Genomic DNA, 18,623 nt, shown 5'->3' with positions numbered 1-18,623 from the left:
TAATATGTATCTAATTTATAGTATAAGGCATAAGAACTGCTGTGCCAGGTGAGACAAAGTCTATCTAGAATAAGAACTTTCATAGTGAAAAAAATTAATTTAGTGAAGAGATAAGATCCTAGGTCTAGAGCAGTAGACAGGCAAATTCAGACACCAAGAATTACACACAACAAGGCTATATACACGTTAAAAGCCATTGCTGGAGCTCAAACAGAATCTCAGAATTCTCTACATCACATTATAAGCATTTCACAACAGCTGGTCCTTCTTGTCCACAAAAACTATGAATCCATTAGTGTGTCTCTGCATTGTTTCTACAACTCTGACTCCTTCAGTTCAGAACCATTCTTGGCTACAATAACAATGTGTTTGGTTTTTTTTTTCCTGACAGTTTTAATGGTAGAATACGGAACAATTGTAATTCCTGGTGACAGTCACTTACGCCTATATATGTAGGCTCTATCTGTAGAACTATGTGATACTGAAGTTCTTACCTTAGCCAGTAAATCTCTCCAGTATTAGAATTGCCAGTGGAGGAGAAATTTTCTACATTTTCAGGTTACCTGAACGTAGGTGTGCATTGCACATGCTTCAGATAGACCTATTCCAGCCTCAGGTGTTTAATCACAGGATGGGTTTATTGGAGGGGAAGCAGAAAGTTAAGGGGAAAAAAAATCTCCTTCTATCCAGCTTGACTTCACTATGCCTTGTGTCTTTTATCTGTTACACTTTGAAATCTTTAGAAATTTTAGTGCAGAAAAGTCCTATGACAAAACATGATTATAAAACTCTTTGATAAAATGCACTTACTTTACTGCTGTTACTATAGTCACTCTTGTTAGAAATATTTACTGCTAAGAAAGGAAAAGAAAATTTAGACTGAAAAGTAATAGTTTTAATAACAACACCAAACATGCTCTAATCACCGAAATCTTTGGGGTCCTCATAAGTCTTAGTAGGTTGGCCTTAATTGCTCAGCAAAATGTTGCTAGCATATTACTCAGAGCTGCTGCCTTAGCAGAGTATATATCTTATTTGATTAGTATCCTTATTGTGATAACTGTATATAAATAAAAATATTCCTCAAAGATATACACTGCGACCTAATAATTTCAATACATGATGTGCATTTTTATTTTAAACAGCAACAAGTTTCCTATGAACAGAGAACAAGTATTAGATGTCCTTTTTATCTTAAAAACTCCTTTTGTAGATAATATTCATCAGGTAACAGAGACAGAACCAATGAAATATCTAGTTTTTATGGTAAGTAAAATAATTTAACTTTGTTGAATGCATCATGGAAGAGGACAAACAGTAAAAAGTTATTGGTGATATTTTGCCACAGACTTCAGTATGACTAGGCCTTCACTCTATTTTTATTCCCATTACTAATTTATTTATGAGTGTCAATGAAGAAGCCCCTAAGTACACCGGAGTGTATAATTTGTGTAATAATAATAACAATAATAATAACAGTAACATTTTCCCCCCAAGATCTAGGTCATTTACATGCATAAGAAATAAAATAATGTGAATTTGCATTCATGTAAAATGTGGGTATCACATGTACTGATCACTGGCAGAATGCAATGAATTATACTGTCTCTTGATAATCATTGTAAGACCTCAGGGCAGCCAGAAGAACATTATGTGAATTGTGCTGGAGAACATAGTTCTCTCATTCATTGCTATAGTCTTCGCACCTCGCCCTTCTCATCAGTGCCAGGTTCTGAATTTGTTCTGTTATTAAGAGTCACACTTCTTGGTCTTGCTTTCTAGGACAATCATCACCAGCTTCATTTGTAATTGCACTTGGCCTCATCTTTTGCTCTCTTCCCAGGTACTAATTCTTAAGAACTTTCTATTGGGAAGGATTCCATAGTTCCTCACATTACACTTCCATGCTTCAAGTTCCTTTGTAGTTTCCCCACATAAGAGTTCGAATTCCCTTGAGAATTTACTTAGAATAACAATGACATTTCACATGAACATATATAGTGACGATATTTTATTCACATTTTGTATTAACAGCATTTCAAGCTAAGCTTACAAATTAAATATTCATTTTCAGTACCTCTCTCTTTTCCCATTTTTTTCCACTTCTTGCTTCATGATGCTAAGTCATCACTGCTTAAAGTGAAAATTAACTCCTCCCTATTTAAGCCATTTCTTCAGTGTAAAATCAGAGATTCTTCTCTTTCATGGAAGCTTCCCAGGGGATTCTACCATGCAATTCTCTGAATAAGCCAAAGACTGCTGTCCTAAAGACCACAGTCCTAACTCTTGCTGTTTACCATCACAGCCTTCCTCTGAATATTGAGCTTAATCACTGCATCCAAACTTGCTATTCATGCCTCCGATTCTTCCCTGCTTGAGCAGCAAGCCAAGTAGGGGCCTGGTTGGCTGAAAAAGCTGTCTCTAAACGCCGCCTATGAACTTCCTGGGTTGCCTGAATAATGTCACCATCCCAGAAGATGGTGGAAATTTCCCATGAAAACGAAGTCCTGCCAGCAGCAGCACTTCTGTCAGTAGCTCCTAGTAAGTCACATCCACTACCTCCCCATGGACAGGTGGTCCATAACAGACCTCAACCACAACATCTCTGTCTGTTCCTTCCTGCTCCAATCTTCAACCAGACAGGAGCTGCACATCTCCGGTTTCACTGTGGAGCTCCGCGCAGCCAAAGATCTAACTAACAGAGAGCACAACTCCCTCTCCTCCTCTTCCCTGTCTGTTCTTTCCAATATGGTATATAAGATGTATTACATCAAAGATGTAATCTGCCTGCTATATCCACAAGCAGTTAAGTATTATATCACATCAAAACACATTCATATTACACATTACTTTCTGAAGCAGTCAGAAAGGCTATAAACAGAGTTGATTCTTCCTTTTGATGCAATGTAGACTAGTACACCCTTTAAAATGCCTTTTACAGCATTATGACTCCAGGATTTCCCGCTCAAGCTGAAGAGCAGCCAGGAAAGAGGCTAGCCAAAACCAGGACACCCTAGCAGGGTAACTTCTGGCAACCAAAAGTTCACACCTTCATGGAAAAGGGTTACTGGCAACAGACAGCTGATTGAACGTATTATTTTGGCGGGTAGCATATCTGATCTAAAGATGGTAAGACAACTACTTTAAGGAATAGTCAATGAGTTTATTAAAAAAATATCCTGATTTCAAATGCACTTTTCATAATTGAAAAATAAATCAAAACAGAATCTCTCCTTACTAGTATCACAAATCTGACATTACTTAATGTAAAAGACACTGACATCTTAAGAAAAAAAAAAAAACAGTCAACAGTGCTACGTGCTTCATACTATTCTATGTTTAAAGACTTCTTGTCATTATGTCTACTCATTACATTAAAAAAAAAAAAAGAAAAAGATTGAAATAAAAGATTGAGGCATTTCCGATGGAGAATAATCATACCTTTCATACAATGACCACACTACTTGTGGTGACAGTTTCAGGGAATTCCCAGTGAAATTTATGGAGCGTCAAAATAACCATTTAATTTAGTGGAATTTTGTTGGGAATCTTTCAATTATTTGAATTATTATTTATTAGTTTACCTTTCTAAGATTCTGAGGTAGTATAGTGAGAACTATAGTCCCTGGCTGTACAACAGTATGTGAAATGGTTCTTCACAATACCACTCATGCTTTTTCAATTACATTTTATAACATACAAGTCCCTAAACCTTCTGGGCAAAAGAAGCATTTTTGCTATTGTAATAAAGCAGAAAGTAGTCAAAAGGAACAAATATTCCCATGAATACATGAGAGGAATTCATTTGCTTTTAATTACAAAGACGGCCAGTTTGCTTTATTCCAAAAGTTAGAAAACTTCTGTAAGTATCTTCTAAAGAAAAGTCAGCTTTTCTACAATCTTTCACACAGATCAACATTTGGAACTACAATCCTCAACCAATTCAAAAATTTTATTTCGAACAGATGCTGGGATTAATAACAAATGTATGTGTGCTGGGGCAGAGGTGTAGGGGACAGAAGAAAGAGCAAGGAAATTTGCTATTTTACTTAGTATTCCCTAGATTTCAGTGTGATGCATAAATACCCTTAGAGAACAAAGTTATTTCAGATATACAGTCAACCAACGTATAGGCTATCTTATCTACCACTCTCTTAATTTGCACTATAAATGCTACCTTAAATCACAATCCAAGAACAGGGAGTAATAACCTGTGTTCCAAATAGGTTTAGAACTTTTATTTTCTCTGTGACATTGTTGTGGTTCCCATTAACACAAGAATATGCTTTCTAATTAATTTAATCCCAGAATGAAGAGAAGAACTAAACATAGAGCAGCAGTTTTCAGCGAAATACAGAGTGAGTTGGCCAAATATTTTTTTGACAGATACCTCACATAATAGGCACTGCTGAAATAAGCACAGCATTTTTCCTAACTTCTTTAGCACTAATTTTGAGTGTCTAAATAAGCACTGATACTTTCTGTAGCTTAAAATACTTTTTTCTGTATTAACATTAAAAACCTAATATTATTTTGAATAAACCAAGAGTTTCAGATTTTGTTCTAAGAAATCTATTGACAAAAAGTTCAGCATTAATTTTAGCAGTGTTACAGTAGAAACATGAGTTCTCCAGATTCAGGTTTGATGTTATTTTTATAATGAAGCAGATACTAACATCCACTAGAAAAAGAGGGGCTTTAAAAATCCCCCCTCTTTATTTTACGAAATATAAGGACATCAATTTATAACTTAGCATAATTTAATAATATTTATCATAGCTCTCAGAAACAGACAGAAAGAACATACTTGATACTGATTTTAAAAAAAATCTTCTCTAAAATAGAATTTTCTCTACATTTCCAAAATTTGAATTTACCAACTCTAACATCTATGCTCCATTCATAATTGGTAAGTCTGAATGAATCCCTTCACATTCTCTTCAGACGTATAAAGTAAGGTAATGTGTTTATTACATCTAAAGACAGACATGGAGTCCAAAACCCTCACAAGATTCCTAATTCACAGGGGCCCAAAATATTTAAGAGTTTATCAAGACATTTGCCAGTGAGAGAAAGAATCTTATACATACATTAAACTTTCTACAGTGAATAAGTATCTCCTCTGTGTTCTGCTATTTCACTGGGGATAGAGATGGAACATTATTTTTCAAGGAATATTAACAAGACACACTAATCTTGAGACCTCAATTAATATCACCAAATATAAATGTCACATATAACACCGAATTAAGAATTGTTTTGCAAATATTCTCTCAGCAGAAGTACTGGCATATTGCTTGAACAGATGAAAAGAAGTTGTTGCAGACCAAGTTACTTGTACATATTAGAAAAAAATTTGGAAGGTCAGCTAACACAATTCATACACAGAACTGTCAGAATGCATAAAAGTGTGGACAGTTTCAGCTGGGAAGTGCTTGGCCACTGCTCAAAGTACTAGTAATTTATGATCCACGTGCATATTTTTAAACAAGATCAGATTAAAGGAGGCAAACCCTTGTGTCATTCAAATGGCTTTCCCACTTTTGAGTCTCAAATGGATTACTTTTTGATTGCCCACCATTAGTTGGTTCATGAGAAAAGTCAGATGGTTTTGGAAAAGTGGTAAATTTACAGGCTAGGTCAGATTAACTTTAAGACAGTTTTCTGTCTTAAAGAGTGGACAGTAGCGGATGCTTTGGGCAAGAGTGCAAAAAACAGGAGATATGTACACTCCCAAATTGTGGCAACTGGTGGTTTAGGGACTTCCTGAGCTGCAGATTACATGAGGACTACTGTCAAGTAGTATAAGTTGCATAAAATGGAACCTATTACCAGCTTTTGTTTAAAAAACTAGAAGCAACAGAACTTCTTCTCTTCCTTCACCATTGCTCTTTTCTTTCCTCTATTCAATTCAGCAACTCCACACATCCCTTCCGAGCAAAATATATCTTCCTAGAAGCTCAGAAATGCTTCATCTATTCCCATCTCGGACTGTCTTGTAAAAATATCAATTCAAGGACTGCAAAGATTACCGACGTAAATTATTCACTTACCTGTTTTTCAGCTTGTCCATAATCCGATCCTTGGGGTGACAAAAAGTGACAGATATGACCATTGTTTTTTGCTTTTTCTCGGAGACCCATAGCAGTTCGTACTGTGGCATTTCTAGCATGAACAAACACCATCACCTTAAGACAGAAAGAAACAGCGCTGATGAGAAATAACAAAAGTCTAAATCAAACACTTTAATTACAAAATACTCCCTCTAGGAATGAAAAAAAATAGTTATTACATAACATACTGATGAAAACTAATGTTGCTTTAGGGAAATTAAAGGGTGATCCTCCGTGTATTGTATTTAGTGTTTTCAAAGAGATTTTTGAGAAGGTTGTCTTTTTTAATTCTTTAGTCTTTAAAAGATACGGAAAGATTGTTGCAAAAAATAGTTCATTTTCACAAAGTAGGGAGATTACCATTGATGTAAAGATTTGTGTTATTTCACACATCCTAAATGATCTTCAAAGCAAATAGCAAGGGGTTAAGTTTCCTGATGGTACAACTTCACTATGCAAGACAGATGAAACAAAAACCGACTATAGAGAACCTCAGGAGAATATTGCAGTCCCAAACCACTGAACAATCAAAGACAAGAATGAAATTAAGTACCAACAAATGCAAAACACATAGGGGATACAAATTTTAAACTAACAGATATGATTATGGGTTTTAAACCACACACTATCACTCAGTGAGATACCTTAGAAACACCATAGACATTTCCCTGAAAATACCAACTAACAGTTGAGTGCTAATCAAAAATTATTTGTACCCATGTCTGCAGTAGGCTTTGGAAATACTGTTGGGTATCATCCACCAACCCCACTGTCACTTGATTATGCTTATTACCATCACATACGGTATCTGAACTAAGAGACAGAAATGAGATGTTAATACTTATTCCTTTAGATATGTATATGAAGCAATTTAAGCTGATATTAAATTAAGATTCACTGCAAGGCATATTTAAGATGAATCACGGCAGTAAGCCCCCCAACTGGTATAGAAAGGGGAAAGTGATTAAATACCACTTAATTCCAGCTTAATAACAGTTCTGAATGTCTGTTGACCACATACTGCTGGGAGACACAGTTCCACATACTATGGAAAACACTCTATATTGTCTCCCTAAGCACTTTGTATTACCCAGGGTTTGCTTAAATTGACCCCACGTACTTGGTCAGACAACTCTTCACTTTGATCAAGTATAACAATTTCTTGTTCTTAAAACCCATACGGAAAAGTTTGAGTATTTACTCCTGAGTAAATGCCAAATGCTGTTTTAAAAGTCCATGTAATTTTAATTAAAAATGTAACCATGGAATTACAGTTCAGGTTTAAGGTAGTTTCAGTTGAATTTTAAGATTGGCAAGTCGAATTCTAGAGAGCTGCTGGTTTAATTTTGGCCTTTTGGCACCATCATCCTTGTATCAACTTGCAGTGTATAATTAAATTACTTTAAATGAAACACTACTAAGAAAGTAGCGGTATTTAGGGTATAATTAAACAAGTTACTGCCTCTGTTCTTAATTTGGAAATTCATAATTTAATTATAAATGTATAATGTACATACAATTTTATATAAAAGTAGACATAATAGTTGTGCGTTTATATAAATTATAAATTTATTATTAGAAACAAGCAAATCAATTCAGGTGACAATACAGAGGAAAGATAAAAAGAGAAACAATGTGTAAATAACTATTTGCTTATTGGTAGCAATTACTCCTTAACTGTTTTCGCTAATTTGAGACATCTTTCCATCATCAATGTAGTAACACTGTGACTCCTACAATTATTAGCTTTCAGCTAAGTAGAAATATTCTCAGATATGTGTCACAGTTAGCAACATACAAATTTTCTCTAACTTAAAAACAACATACTGGCAATTTTTTTTTTTAAATTTCATCATAAGAGGACCACAATATAACTAAAGTACAGTGTATGTCCCTTCTGTCTTCATTAATTGTTTAAGGATTACTTGTCTATTGACCTTTTTGTAATTTTTTCTATAAGAAGCCTGAATAAAAATACATAACTACTCAAAACAGCAATTTCCTTTTATTATCAGATCCACTATGTCTTCTTCAGTGAATTCTCACTTATTATAAACTCTGTGTCAACAGGTTTCACTGCAAAAAACCCTTCACACTTAAAATCAACTTGATTTTATAGCTTACTAATTTATTTCCTTTTTAAATGGACCATAGTAACATCTGATTATTTGCCGAAGAGATTAAAAATTAATCTTTTGAAAACAGCTAAATTCTGAAAGTTGAGAAACTGAGGAAATATCCAGGTAATTTTGAAACTCCAGAATTAGGAGGTGTAGAAACACTTGGAAAAAAAGGAAAAAATAAAAAAAAAAAAGGCACTGAGGTGTTTTATGATTTAACCATAAAATAGGTTTGTTGATTTGGTTTACATTGTATTTTAATCTTCTACATTTTATTTTATTTCAGTCTTGCATTGATTTTGAAATCACTACCTATATCTTACACTAAAATGGCAACTTTGAGAATAGTGTTTACATAGCATTAATATTAATTGAGTTCAAACATATTAGACTAATATATTTCCACATGCTTTGACATAATATTGATAAATATCTACTGGTTCTCCTGACCTTTTTAAAATTCCTAATCATAGACTAAATGAAGTGTGGTGTGATTGAATTTTTTGGAGTGGGTGGGAGTTACATGGCTAGAAAGACAAAGCTAAAAGAGCAGCTGCAAGCAGGAAGGCTTTTAAAGTTTGAAAGGAACTAATAAAACCAGTCAAATAAAATAGCAAGGAAATCTGTACACAAGTGTGTATCTATATCCCATAAACATCTTAATTAACCAGGGTATAATTCTTTACGGCTTGTTTAAACAAGATACAGAGAAAGAGTCATATTAGGAGGTAACTTCAAACTAAACAAGCTACCGTAAAAAAAAAAAAAAAGTAGGTGTAAAGGTTTGGTGGCCTACATTTATTAAAAAAAGGGGTAATAAAGTTGTACTGGAAAATGAGAATGGGTAAAACTGTAAGTTACCACAGTTACACAAAGTAGAGCACAGATTACTAGTCACAGAAAAGATCATAGTAGAAAGTAGGCCCTTAATTGAAGAATCTTCCTTTAAATTATTATATAAATGAACAGCAACAGCAATGCTTGTATAGAGCACATTCCTGAAACTATAACTGCGAGGAAAATCCCTCTTAGGTCGTCATAATCGGGCAGAGCCTTTAGGAACTGACACTCTGAAGTCAACTGTGACTTTGATGTCCTGCTGCTACTAAAACAATGATAAGCAACACCAAAAAGACAAGGAAATATTATTCTGAAGACTTAGAAGAAAACTTTTTGTTATTTTTCAGGTTCATTCCCTGCCCTTAATTCTACATCACCTTAAAAGCAGATATGATCCAGTCTCTTTCTTGGGATGAAACTGAGCTAAAAGCTTCTGCCTACATGCAGATGAAACTAAAAAGGACAAGCGCAATTCCTTGCTGTTTTTTCCACAAGAATCAAGAAACAAGCAGCCTGTTTCTCTGCCAGAGGACCGGAAGATGTTTCAAGTGCATCATTAGGAATGGTAGATAGGCAGGAGAAATCAAAGAAATCAACCCTGGAATTGCTGACCTTGACCTGAAGGAGCTGGCTGGGCTAGCATGCAAAATATGTAGAAAATAAGATGGTGCTAAATTGGGAAGCCAGTCTTTAACATACACAGGCTGTATTTAATCTCCCTTCTTACAGAATCACAGAATGGTCAGGGTTGGAAGGGATCTCTGGAGATCATCTAGTCCAACCCCCCTGCCAGAGTAGGGTCACCTGCAACAGGATGGTGTCCAGGCGGGTTTTGAAAATCTCCAGAAAAGGAAACTCCACAACCTCTCTGGGCAGCCTGTGCCAGTGCTTTGCCACCCTCCAAGTAAAGAAAGTTACATCAAAATATTACCTGCCACATTTTGTATGTGAAACAGACAACACTCAATTAATGAATCAAGATCTAGTTTTTACCTTGTTTTATAGCATAATCTGATCAAAACCCTACTCTCAAGAATTAACAATTCCATAATGGGATTTGCTGTGAAGTTAATCATTACAAGAAGTCAGGACTACATAACACCAAGGAAAAATGTATATAACATTGTTTCCTCTTATTCGCATCTTGCAAGTGAAACTAAGGTTAAGTGTATTCAGTGTAAAACTTGAGACGTGAGATCATACTGCTTACTATGTATGACTTGATAAACTCAAAGCAGAGCTCCTATTAACTCCACTGAAGCCATGAGCACTCAATACCCTTAATCATCAGATCAATGCTTCCTATGTCATAATTCTCAAAATTTAGAAGTTCTGATTAGTACATACTTCTGAAGATTTTTATTTCAGCAGCTTCAGCTTCTCTAACATGAGACATAAACTGTAAAACGCAGACAAAAATCTAAATTTTTAGTGAAGTGTTTCTTTTTCCTACATAACAGACCATATCTTCTTTTTCTATTATTCTCTATTATATCCATCACACAATTTTAGTCTTCTGGAATGAAGATGTGTCTTGACACGGAACTACTTCTTTAACGTATTTAATCTCTTGCACCAAATGAACTGAAAGACAAAAAGGTCCAATGTATAAAAACTCTCAGACTATTCACTGGTCAAAGAATACATTTGATATTCTCTTAGCACTTTTTATATGGCTGCTGCTGCTTCTTCTTCTTACAGAACTATTGTATGACAATGTCTGATATCATAGCAATCATTCATTCAGAAAGACGTAAGACCTTATTATGCAAACAATAACTAAGAAATAAGCATTATGTAACTGTCCTCTACCCAGAAGTCTTTCTACAGTTCTTATCTGAAAATTAGCTATCTTTCGATGTGTAGCATGTTTTCTTTATGAAATTTACCTCCCACTGTTTTAAAACTAATAATGCACACTTGATTTCATTGACATTTATGTATTTCATCATCAGATATAAACACCTGACAGAATTTTTAAATTTAAAATGATTGCACAAATTGCTGACAATAAAAAGAACTTCTCAGTTAGAGGCAGACAGACAACAAGTCTGATCAAAAAACCTAGACTGCTTTATTAGCTGATTAGACGTGCCCAATCTTAAGGTTAATGTTTACTTGTAATCTCTGTACATCACCGAATATGTTTGCAAAGAACCAGTCCTAGCTAAAAACTGACATGTAACACCTTGTTGAATGCTCTTCCCCCAATTAAGTTGGTAAGCATTTACCAAATACATTGTAAGACTGCAATATAGTCTTAAGAGGGTTAATTTAGCCTGTCCTAACTGCGTCAGAGAATATTATATTTCAGTGGCAAAATCTCTGTGCATTAAATTATGCAAATAAGTTAGGAAAAGTAATTTAGAATAGAGAGAAGTGGTTCCACAGCTACAAGCTGTGTAATTAGATCTGCACTCTGCAGTTCAAAGCTAGCTCTGGTGTATATAGCCCTAGTGCTGAAAGTGTCTGCTGCTGCTCTCCTGAAACCAAAGCTTTTAAATGATAAAAAATACACAAGAAAGCAGAAAGCAAATGTCTATAGCTAGGTTACCTCCCCAGAATTTTCTTAAAGTATGAAACAAATCAAACACTTTCACCAAAGCCTGTTTAAAATTCACACCAGGAAGTGCTTGCATTCCCCAAGTGTTACATTTTCCAGGTAGTAATCCTTCTGAAATGTTAGTGCATCACCAAAGCACTGAAAACTGTGCAACTATTCAAAATACCTGTGAGAACTAGTACTTTTCTGTTATCAGAGATATGTAACTAGATGCTAGTAGGACCTACATTTTCACTTAGAGGAGAAAGAAAAAAAACCCACACCACATATACACGTAACAAAAATGTCTAAAATGATTCATGAAAATTTATAATCAGTTACTTGAAATCCCTTTAAACACCTTTCTTCTGCCTCGGACCGTAAAGTTGCTAGTGCTAACTTCTTCCCACTGGAAAATGTGTCTTTCAAACTAACTTTCTCTATGATAACTCCAAAATGGTGCATTCATCTTTTTGGGGAAGCACACTGACTCTCAGGTAGCTTTCCATCATTAGAGTGCTGGCAACTTGAATGCTTGACTTCAGCATCTCTGTTTTACTTAACACCTCTCCTCAAGGACAGAAGGCCTAGGTTTTGCCATCCACTTTGCATCACATCTTCCAAAGAAATTAAGAGGAAAGAATGAATTTATTTAATGCAATGTCAATATTAATTACGTAGTTTAGAGACAAGTGTATATACTTTATTTTAGCTTCAAGAGATTGTTTGGCTTCACCCAGTTAAATCCTTATAAACATGTTCTTTTATGTGGTATCCAGTTCTTGATTTGGGTATTACTTCTACTGAGTATGAACAGTTTAGGATGTGGATCAACAGATCAATCTATGCAACCATTTTCTCCCTCAACATCAGCATGAAACCTCCTCCAGGTATTTTACAAAATTCAGTTCCTCATGAGGTTTCAAAACTTCTCCCCAAGGAGTGTTGATGGTGCCTATTTATGTTAAAACCATCATCCTTCGCACCTCATTAAATAGCACCATCTCCTAGACTACATACAACCCACTAATGTTTAGCCTCATTCTAAAGAATAACCAAATTGTTTCTCTTTTGCATCGCGATTTCTCCCCAACTGCCAAGGTACAGTTCCAATTTCCAGTCCCTAACACTTACAGAATGAAAAATATATTCCATGCAAAATATAAATGAAATAGCTCTTGATCAAAAATATTCACTGCAAAATCAAAATGTCTTGATTACCAGATCTAAATGATAGCATGACAGTGTATAAACATGATTTCCCCTTCCTCTCACTAATATCACAATAACTTATGAAGATCACTCTCCAGAACTAGTAACGGAAAGAACAGCAATAAAGTATATGAAATAAAATTTTTTATAAAGTGACCTATACTAAAGCTTAAGAAGTTTAATGTAGATATCTAGCTTTTATTTTAGCAGATTTTTGTACTTTGCATATTAAAGTCTTTTCACATATTAAACACCATGGGAATGGAAAAAGCTGAACAGGCTGTGTCACTTACCAAGGCAACAAGAGAATCTGAATTTGTTTTCTAATTATTTTAATTCATTTCAGTGCATCTTGTATTTAAAAGAAATATTGATATAATCTGCATGTGTACTAAGATCGTCTTTTACACTACAGAAAACTGAAGGATTACTAAGCTGCTTGCAAACTAGTTCTTATGAGACATTTTACATATCCTTCCTTTTGTACAGAAAATACTTCACAAGTTAAAAGCAGACTGCATTTACTCATCATGTAAAATTAAATAATCTGCATTAGAATACAGGAATTTTCAATCAAGCTTGAGGGGTCAAAAATGCCCAAAAAAGTCAGCAATAGTAACCACTAAAATATCTTTATGTTCAAGAGAAACATTCAGCAAACTGTGCTGATGAACAGAGCTACACAATACCATACAATATTTTAACAGAAAATATTAACTAATAACGACAGCAAAGAAATCTGTAGTGCCGCATCAGCTAATCACTAATGTGATACATTCTGAACTCTTGATAGATTGCCATTAATTGCTCTCTGCTAAGTTTTGATTTAATTATTCACTCAAATAAATTACTTCTGATCATCCCTGTTTAAACAAAAACTAGGATTTTTGAAAAAAACCTTTACAGAATCTAATTTAAAATAATGTATTTAACATAGCTATTTATCTAATTATATTTGTTTAGATACACCAGCTTTTAAAGGTAATAAATCTTATTTAGTTTAAAGATACTTTTACTACCGTAATGTGCACTTGCTCATTTATCTATCTGTAATAATACTACTTTTTAAAGACATCTGTCCTATAATTTAATTTTTTGTATTTCTTTTAATGTGGAAATGTATTTTTTTACTTAAGATGTGTTCACCCTAATGAATATCATACAGTCCCATCTACTTTTTGCATTGCTTATGAAATTCTATGTAAAAAGCTATGATAAGGACATTATATTGGAGCTCCTTTCTTAATTTTCTTCCTATCAGCCCTTCCTTATTTAGCTTTTTGTGTTCTAAATCCAGCCACAAAAAAAGGCTCTACTATCATACACGTTCTGAAATACTACCATCTTTATATTTTTCATTTTCATTTCTCTTACAGTTTCATTCTTGATGCACTTCCTGCTCTGTCTTCTCTGACTTACTACAATCTTTATTGTTATAACTCTATTCTAATTCTCAGTATAAACTTAGTTGCTCCTGGTTTTATTTTCTTCCTTTTTCCTTGTCTTTCCTCTGTCTTGGTTGCACCATCTCTAGCAAAAGATCTTCCCACTTAACCACAGACTTTTAAACACAGAACTTGTGGAACTATTACCATTTTTAAAAAATTTTTGTAGGCATCGTAAGTATGTAGCATGTTTATCTTTGGTGCAAAAGAAATGTATTTGGAATAGTCCCAGATAGTTCCAACAACACATATACAGGTATTTTAACATACTTTTTTCTTGTTTCTATATAATTTATAGGCATTCTGAAAACTTACTGTCTCACTGATTTCTAAGTGGCAAGAGATGATTTAAAAGGTGTGTAGATTTCCCCACGAAAAGTAGACTCCACCACAAAAAATGGCCTTAATGGTTAGTTATTAAATTGACATTTTAGGATCATATCTAACATGACATTTTAGCCTGGGATGACCAAGGAATTTTTCTTTAACTAGAAGTTGATAAATTTACTTCCTCACCTTCTGACTTACCTTCCCCTTCATTTTAACATTATAACCTCAACTGAGCTCCTGCTAGTCAGGTTACAGACATGATTCTCTTGTCCTTTCTGAAGATAGGGAGGATATGCTCCACCCTTCAGTTCTCAGGAACCTCTGCTGATCATGGTGGTCTTTCAAGGACTATCATAAGTGGCTCTGAATGACATCAGCCAGTTCCTTCAGCATGTCTGGGTGTCTCCAATTAGGTTGCATAGATTTATGTAGTAGACGTGAGGGCATTTCTGTCTTGTATTGCCTTTGTGTGCTTATTAAAAAAGAATCAGCAAATCTTACCAGCAAAGACCAAGGTGAAGAGGACACTGAGTAGCTCAATCTTCTGCACATCCTTTGTCACCAGGTTTCCTGCCCCATTCAGCAAAGAGCCATCGTTTTCCCTAGTTGTCTTCTTGCTGCTGCTGTACTTGTGGAAGCCCTTCCTGTTGCCCTTAACACCACGTCAGATTCACCTCCAGATGGGGTTTGGCTTTCCTAATCCTACTCCTGCACACTTGGACAGTGCCTTTGTATTCCTCCTGGGTCTCCTGTCCCTGTTTTACCCTCCTGTATGCTTCCTTTTCATGTTTGAGTTTTGTCAGGAGTTTCTTTCTCATCCATGCTGACCTGAGGCCACTTTTGCTTGATCTCCTGCACATCTTGAGCTTGGCAGATGTGATCCCTGAAAATCAACCAGCTCTGCCAGACCACCTGCCACAGGATTCTTCCATGCAGGTCCCTGAAGACTCCAAAGTGCTCTCTTGAAGCTCAGGGCTGTAGTGTAGCTTTTTGCCTTTTTTCCTCTAACAGAATCCTGAATTCCATCATCTCACAGTAACTGCAGCCAAAGCTTCTCCCAGCATTCATATCCCCAACCTGTGCTACCTTTTTTGACAGTTCAAGGTCCAGCACAGCATCGACCTAGGAAGTTGTCATCAATGTACTCCAGAAACTTCCTGGATTGCTTTTGCCCTGCTGTATTGGGCAGGTGAAGTCAGATACTGGGGCGGTGAAGTCCCCCAGGAAGACCATGGACAGTGAACATGAGGCTTCTTCTAGTTGTCTGAAGAAGTCTCCATCTACTTTATTCCTGATCAGTGGGTCTGTAGAAAACTCCCACAACAGCGTTGCTCATGTCTGTCTGCTGGCTAATCCTCCTCTTGAACTCTCAGCTGGCTCATCATCCCATCCCTAGGCAAAGCTCCAGGTATCCCTACTGTGCTCTCACATACAAGCAAGTTTCTTGCCGTCCTGGCCTGGCCTTGCTGAAGAGCCTGTTTCCACCCATTGCAGCACTCAGATGTGAGCTACCACATCATGCCTCTGGTCTTAATATAATCTTAGTTCAGCAACTGGATGCAGACCCCTAAATTCTCCTTTTTGTTCCATATGCTGCATGTAGTAGTAGTGCACAGGCATTTCATAGAGGCATCCAGTTATGCTCACGTAAAACATGACATTGTGCCTTCTGCCACTATGTAAAAATGAAAGATACAGGGGCTCATTGTCATTTCCATACAAAGCTATGGATAAAACAGTTCTGGACCCATAAGTTTGACATTAAGCCTCTAGAATTAAAATAGGAGACTGATGATGTCAAACCTTTACATTGAAGAACAGTCAGTGTGTATGCAGCAGCACTAATGGGTGGATGTTTCTGAGTAAAAAGTACTTGCCCATGTGAAACTTCATGATGCTTCCTTTATACCTGTACAACAGTTATAAACACTTTCCACTAATGCATGCTGAATGGTTTGTCTGATTTAATTTACATTAGAAAGTTCTAAATTATTAATTACTTTAAAAACTGCAAGCACTTGTGTTTATGATCTTGTTTTATTGTATTTTGAACTACATTAGATGGCCTGTAAAAGAAATCCTCAGTTGTGGAATCAATGCTTAAATATGGATTCTGGACACCAAAGGAAACCTGTTTCAGAACAGTATAATAACATCTATGCTATCTTCAATTTGTAGCATTACCCAAATATACGACAAAATGCAGAGGAAAAATTAATAGAGTGAGAACTAAAAGTAGATGGTAAATTATTCAATAAAACAAAAAAAATTTTACTGACTACTACAGGTAGTAGAAATTGTTCTGAATTTTAATTGACAGGCTAGAAATAGAAATAGCAATATCTATTCCTGTATAGAAAATTAAACAAGAATAGCTAGTCTATTACTATGCAAATATGTGTCATTAGGCAGTTAACAATTGCATTTTTGCAGATGCCAATGGACTTGAACGACAATTATTATTCAAAATTATAAGCAGCTTTTCACCGCATCTTTTTTTAGAAAAACAAGATCATGAAAGAATTTGTTTCAACCATTCCCCTTTGTCCTGTTCTGACACTAACTATTTTGACTTTGTACAATCAAGTATGTTAGGGAGAACTAGGGAAAATGTGGGCCCGTTGTTGAATGAGACAGGTGCTGTCGTGACAGATGATGCAGAGAAGGCGGAGTTGCTAAATGCCTTCTTTGCTTCTGTCTTCACTGTTCGGGCCAGTCCTCGTGAGACCCCGACTTTGCAGGTAACAGAGAAAGTCTGGGGGAAACAAGACTATCCCTTGGTTGACAAGGAGCACGTTAAAGATCAGTTAGATAAATTGGATATACATAAATCCATGGGGCCTGATGGGATGCACCCTCGGGTGCTGAGGGAGCTGGGGGAAGTCATTGCTGGGCCTCTCTCCATTATCTTTGAAAGGTCCTGGAGGACAGGTGAGGTGCCTGAGGACTGGAGGATAGCCAATGTCACTCCAGTCTTCAAAAAGGGCAGGAAGGATGACCCGGGAAACTACAGGCCGGTCAGCCTCACCTCCATCCCTGGGAAGATGATGGAGCAGCTTGTTCTGGGAGTCATCTCAAAGCACCTGGATGAAAAGAAGATTATCAGAAGTAGTCAACATGGATTCACCAAGGGGAAGTCATGTCTGACTAATCTGATAGCCTTCTATGACAAAGTAACTAGATGGGTGGATGAGGGGAGGGCAGTGGATGTTGTCTACCTTGACTTTGGCAAGGCTTTCGACACTGTCTCCCACATCATCCTCACAGGAAAGCTTAGGAAGTGTGGCTTAGATGAATGGACAGTGAGGTGGATTGAGAACTGGCTTACAGATAGAGCTCAGAGGGTTGTGGTTAGTGGCGCAGAGTCTAGTTGGAGGTTAGTAACAAGTGGTGTCCCTCAGGGGTCAGTACTGGGCCCAGTTTTGTTCAACATATTCATCAATGATCTGGATGAAGGGATAGAGTGTACCATCAGCAAGTTTGCTGATGACACAAAACTGGGAGGAGTGGCTGACACGCCAGAAGGCTGTGCTGCCTTACAGCGTGACCTCGCCAGGCTGGAGAGTTGGGCAGAAAGAAACCTTATGAAGTTCAACAAGGGTAAGTGTAGGGTACTGCACCTGGGGAGGAATAACCCCATGCACCAGTACAGGTTGGGGGCTGACCTCCTGGAGAGCAGCTCTGTGGAGAGGGACCTGGGAGTCCTGGTGGACAACAGGATGACCATGAGCCAGCAATGTGCCCTGGCGGCCAAGAAGGCGAATGGCATCCTGGGGTGCATCAAGAAGAGTGTGGCCAGCAGGTCGAGGGAGGTCATCCTCCCCCTCTACTCTGCCCTGGTGAGACCGCATCTGGAGTACTGTGTCCAGTTCTGGGCTCCCCAGTTCAAGAAAGACAGGGAACTGCTGGAGAGGGTCCAGCAAAGGGCAACAAAGATGATTAGGGGACTGGAGCACCTTTCTTATGAGGAAAGGCTGAGGGACTTGGGTCTCTTTAGTCTAGAGAAAAGAAGATTGAGGGG

General features: G+C 36.6%; 1 protein-coding gene across 1 annotated transcript in view; it reads right to left on the bottom strand.

The window, feature by feature from the left end:
- Positions 1-18,623, bottom strand: part of ASCC3 (activating signal cointegrator 1 complex subunit 3) — a 264,786-nt gene that overhangs the window by 131,830 nt on the left and 114,333 nt on the right. Inside the window, 1 exon segment of the mRNA XM_009886755.1 lies at positions 6,054-6,188. Within this exon segment, the coding sequence (XP_009885057.1) occupies positions 6,054-6,188 (135 nt within the window).

Source organism: Charadrius vociferus, unplaced genomic scaffold, assembly GCF_000708025.1.
Source record: "Charadrius vociferus isolate BGI_N301 unplaced genomic scaffold, ASM70802v2 scaffold76, whole genome shotgun sequence".
Lineage (NCBI taxonomy): Eukaryota > Metazoa > Chordata > Aves > Charadriiformes > Charadriidae > Charadrius > Charadrius vociferus.
The sequence above is the reverse complement of the archived record's forward strand: the minus strand, read 5'-3'. Positions and strand labels throughout refer to the sequence as shown.